This window comes from Bidens hawaiensis, unplaced genomic scaffold (assembly GCF_021521415.1).
Source record: "Bidens hawaiensis isolate Kalapana, Puna unplaced genomic scaffold, B.hawaiensis_p1.1 tig00032830_1, whole genome shotgun sequence".
Lineage (NCBI taxonomy): Eukaryota > Viridiplantae > Streptophyta > Magnoliopsida > Asterales > Asteraceae > Bidens > Bidens hawaiensis.
This window is the reverse complement of record NW_027495615.1, coordinates 135,118-140,756: the sequence shown is the minus strand read 5'-3', so window position 1 is coordinate 140,756 and position 5,639 is coordinate 135,118. Positions and strand designations below refer to the sequence as shown.

Below are 5,639 nucleotides of genomic sequence, written 5' to 3'. Positions count from 1 at the left end.
AGAAGGATTTGTGACCTAAAAAACCTCTTAAAAATAAATTCAAAAAAAATAATAAAAAAATCATAACTCAAAATATAAATAAAAAAACAAAACAAATTAAAAAAACTAAAATATTTCCGCCATTATTCCTGTTCAAAAAAATATTAAAAAAATGACAAAAAATAAAAAAAATGATGAAAAAGACACAATGGCAAGATCAAAGACACAATGACGAAAATGAACAAAAGACACATTTATAACTAACAAAATTACACAATACATCGCAAAATATAACACAATGCTGAACAAAATATAGCAAAATAATGAGTAATATAACATAATATAAAGAACAAATAACACAATTTAAAGAGAAAAAGACACAATAAATGAAGAAAACAAACACAAAACATAATGATAAATAAAAAGACACAACGACTTTTTTCACTCACTATTGTGGTTTTTTTTAGAACGAGGAAGGTGGAAACATATTTGTAATTTTACTTTTTTCGTTTTTTATTTAATTTTGAGTTATGATTTTTTTTTCCAGTTTTTAGGTTTTTTTTGTGTGACTACAAATCGTTCTCATTTTTCTTATTTTTGTTTCATATAATAAGAACTTGACCCATCAAATAAATAAAAAGACCCGAAAGTAAAGTTAGTTTTGGAAATTGACAATTGCTGATTAACGTAAACCTGAAAGCTTTAAAAATTAAAACAGATGACTTGCCTACACCAACTCTACCTTCCCTCGTCTACTTAAACCACCACCGCCCCTCTACTTTTCAAACCACACTCAATCTTCCAACCAACAATGGTGAACCTAGTGGCAATTCAGGAGCCACTCATCATCTTCTTAATGAAACTCTCCGGAGTCCAAACCCACAAAGTCGTAATCGAGCCCGGAACCATCATGAACTTTTGGGTTCCAAACGAAACCATCCTAAAACCCAAAACTACATTAGTCACCACCATCCCCCCGAAACCCGACAAACCCGTGGTCGTACTGGTCCACGGGTTTGCGGCCGAGGGAATTGCCACTTGGCAGTTCCAAATCGGGGGCCTCTCGAAAAACTACTCGGTTTACGTCCCCGATCTTTTGTTCTTCGGGGGATCAATATCCGATAACCCGGACCGATCGCCGAGGTTTCAAGCCGAGTGTTTGGTCAAAGGACTGAGGAAACTTGGAGTTGAGCGGTGTGTGGCGGTGGGGTTTAGTTATGGCGGGATGGTGGCGTTTAAGATGGCGGAGTTGCACCCGGACATGGTTCGGGCCATGGTGATATCCGGGTCGATACTGGCCATGACGGATTCGATAAGCGAACAGACGCTTAAAGGGTTGGGGTTCTCGTCGTCTTCGGAGCTTCTGTTGCCGGATTCTGTGAAGGGTTTGAAGGCTTTGTTGTCGGTTGCGACATACAAGAACCTGTGGTTTCCGGATCGGCTTCATAAGGATTATTTGGAGGTGATGTTTAATAATAGGAAGGAAAGAGGTGAGTTGTTGGAGGGTTTGATTGTTAGCAACAAAGATAACATTGTTCCGGAGTTTAAACAGGTACGATTTGATGTTGGTTTGTGTTGTTACGTACAAGGTAATGATTTCAGATGATCCTATGTTGTTTCAGAGAATTCATCTTCTTTGGGGGGAGAATGATCAGATATTCAAGATGGAGCTAGCTCAAAACATGAAATGGTATCATTTAGTTTTAATTTTGGGTTTATTATTTTAGAGGTGTCTGAGGTTTCTTATTTTCATCAACTTTACCTTATAAATTTTTGAGTTTTGGCCATTTTCGTTCTTGTGGTTAGCTACTTTCGGCACTTCAGTCCAAAGTTTGAAATTTTGTCAATTTAGTTCTCATATTTTTAAATATTAACCAATTACGTCTTATCCTTCTAACGGCATCCAGTTATGCCGTTAGTTTAAGGGTATTTTGGTCTTTTTTTTATTTTGAGTTAATCGTCATTTTCGTCCCCGTGGTTTGATATTTTTGCCACTTCGGTCAAAAGTTTGAAAATTTATCAATTTAATTCGGTTTTTTTTTGTCTATAACCCTGAAGAGCATAATCCAAGCCCAAAACCATTGAGCATCAACCAAAACAGGTCCGCATTTACCCCGTCGACAACAATATTCATACCCTCTCCCCTCGTATTTAGTTTCTAGATGGTTCCTAAACTCTCCCCCATGGTGGAATTCAATGGTAAAGTGGTCAAAGCAATTCCCTGAAACCGAAAAAACTAAAAATCGTTTATTTGATGAATGCATAATAGTTAGGGTTTAGAGATTAACGTATATCATAACGAAAATCTGGGTCGAAATCAACTTTTATCCATTAATCAAAGAAACGATTTTTACTTTTTTATGTACAATTCGGTTTCAGGGAATTACCTTGACCACTTTACCATTGAGTTTCACCATGGAGGAGAGTTTAGCATATGTCTAGAAACTAAATACGAGGGGGTATGATTACTGTTGTCAACATAGTAAATTCATTCCTTTATTGGAGGTTGCTAGAAGATTTTGGGCTTGGATTATGCTCTTTAGGAATTAAACTGAACATTAAAATGACAATTTCAAACTTTGGACCGAAGTGACAAAAGTATCAAACCACAGGGACTAAAATGACGGATTAACTCAAAATAAAAAGAAGAAAGACAAAAATACCCTTAAGCTAACGGCATAGTTGGATGCCATTAGACGAATGAGACGTAATTGGCTAATATTTAAAACTATGAGGACTAAATTGACAAAATTTCAAACTTTGGACTGAAATGTCGAAAGTAGCAAACCACAGGGACGGAAATGGCTATTAATAACTTTTCGAAAAGTTAATAAGGTGTATAAGGTGTATGACAAACCATAATGCCTTGTGTATTTTAACTTATAGAGAAGACAAAATAAAGGGGTTTGAAAAGTTATTAATATGTAATTTATTAATTTAATGGGTTTGATTTACCTATTACACCCCTATAACCCTCAAAACTCATTACACTTATTTTAAAAAGAGTGTCCCTTTTAGTCATTTTGGTTTTTCCTAACTTACAAGATAATCCAAACATTTTTTTAAAAGCTTCTTATAAAAAATTCATAAGTTAATAAGTTCTTTAACAAAAAGTCATTTTTAAATAAGCAATCCCAAACACACCCTGAGTTTGAAATTTTGGGTCTCAAAAAAAGTAAGTTTAACATAATAAAAAACGTTTTTTTTTTCAGCTTCCTTTTCCTTTTTTTTTATTTTTATTTTCGGCTCACAAAACTTGAAACCAAACCAAAAATTCATTTTTAAGACATAAAATCACATCGTTGATTTTGGTTTGGGTTGGGTTATTTTGGTTTTGTGCACAATTCCAACTCATAGTTTCTAAGACAAATTTTAATAGATTTTGATTGTTTTACAGGCAATTAGGGGAGAATACTAGTGTTGAAGGGATAAGTAAAGCAGGGCATCTTGTTCATATAGAACGACCGTGTGTCTACACGAGGTGTCTGAAGAAGTTTCTTGACTCGTTACCAGCTGATGAACCTCAAAAATAACGTCGTACCATCTTTATGATTTGTGCCTTGAATATAGTTCAATATAAGTACGTTGTTTGATTGTTTGTTCAAGTGAATGTTTTCGTATCATTGTTTGCATCTATCTATTATGAAAATAAAGTGAATGGTTTATTGGTTTCTTAATAATCTTTTCATTAAACTGTAATTAGATAATACAAAATATATTTATGTTGGACTCAAGATTTTTATACAGCTATCACTCTTTGTATATGTTAAGTGAGTCGGTGTCACTCTGATAATCAAATACGTTAAATACATATTAAAAATTAGTATGAATATTATATATAAGACCATTTGCAGTAGATTTTAATTATGTCTATGTGGTAGTTATGAACATAGATGGCAGGAACTATCCATTGTGTCAGTGGTCATTCGGTCCACTGGCGTCAGCTGGGGTGGATAAGACTGTGTGACTCATATGGTCATAAGTTTGAACCCCACTTTCAACATAAAAAGAATTGTTGTTATTAATATGGATGCCATTGAGATATTATACATAGGCAAGTTAGGGAGTTTTCAACCTTTTTCTTTCCTCCTGGAATGGGTTGGTGTTATCCCCGAGCGGTAAACTCATGATAGACGGTTGAAATCCCGTCTTTGGTATGGACACGCCTGGGGGCATTCCACTGAGCCCGAATTACCATCGTAAGAAAAAAAATATCCTTTGTAGTGTGAGCTTTTAGATGTTTTTGTCGTTCAAGTTTGTAAGGACTGAGGAAGGAGTTCTTAGTGTTTACAACTTAAGGGGTTATTTGTAAGGACTCTTGATAAACCCTAACTTGTTTGCATCAACTTGACAATCCCTAACTCGGTTACTCCTATTTATAATGTTATCTCTAACTTAGATAACAATAAACCTAATAACCATAATTTGGTCATTAAGCAACCAATTTAATAAACCCTTTTAGTTCTTGGGCTAGGTTAAACACTCGGGCCAAACAACAATTCAGCCAACAATCACCCCCTCAGTTGTTGTACTCGACTCACCCCCTAATTTCCTACTCGAAATTGGCGGGTCTTCAACTACATGCTTGTCATCATTCTTTTTGATTCTCAAGACTTTTCTTGAACTCTTGCAATGTTCTTTGGGCTCCACTTAGCTCAAAGAAAGTCTTGTTTCGTTTCGTTACATGTCTTCCCTTGAGCTTGAATCTCTTTCTTGACCACACGTTTATTTGAGGCCCCGTTACCGGTGCCTCACATTTGGACGTTGGATTTACTCATCAACATAGTTCTAATCATCAGAGTCAATAAAAACATTCGCGGAATACAAAAACTTTCATAAAACATTACATAACTTGTCTTAAACAACATCATTGTCTTTCAAAAACTAAGTAATTAAACACACACTGATAAACGTCTCGAGTCTTCCGATGCCAGCCTCTTATTCAATTGCCACGCGTTCCCATCAAGCGAGCCGCCTCATCCAACTCACCTACGTGCATACTAAAAGTCAGCTACGCTGAGTGAGTTCTAGTTAATCATACAATATACAATACGTTCATACTTACATACTTTCATTCATGCTTTCATACTTTATATTATACTTACTTACCTTCATTTCTTACATTATAAAGGGCATTACGCCCTACTTTACTAGAGTGTTATTAGGGCTCGGTCCCTCTTTCCTCGAGTATTATTAGGGCTCGGTCCCTCCTTCCTCGAGTATTATTAGGGCTCGGTCCCTCCTTCCTCGAGTATTATTAGGGCTCGGTCCCTCCTTCCTCGAGTATTATTAGGGCTCGATCCCTCTTTCCTCGAATATTAGTAGGGTTCGATTCCCTCTTCGTTACCATACAACCCTACATCATTTCCATTCATTCATATATCATACATACCATAACATAACATTATAACTTGACAGTACGTGCAATATCCAAAGATCGTTCACGTATTGACAAGCAATCATTTAAACCCTTCACATAATCATATAGGACATACTCTTATCACTTAGGATAAATGTATTAACAAACACATCGAGTTGGCACACAGTCCCGAAAACATAACAAGGAAGTGGGGCTAGAAACTCACCTAGATCCTGTTGCGTTCGCCGTTAATCGTTATCCCCTTCTTTAATTGTGCACGGTTAACTGTTATATATACATA

At 35.8% G+C, this 5,639-nt stretch overlaps 1 protein-coding gene across 1 annotated transcript; it reads left to right on the top strand.

The window, feature by feature from the left end:
- The first annotated feature begins 718 nt into the window (after positions 1-718).
- On the top strand, positions 719-3,599 carry LOC143584167 (uncharacterized). Its single transcript, XM_077066272.1, has 3 exons — positions 719-1,531; positions 1,602-1,669; positions 3,377-3,599. The coding sequence occupies exons 1-3, from the start codon at positions 791-793 to the stop codon at positions 3,510-3,512; spliced, it is 945 nt and encodes a 314-aa protein (XP_076922387.1). The 5' UTR covers positions 719-790; the 3' UTR covers positions 3,513-3,599.
- The last annotated feature ends 2,040 nt before the right edge of the window (positions 3,600-5,639 follow it).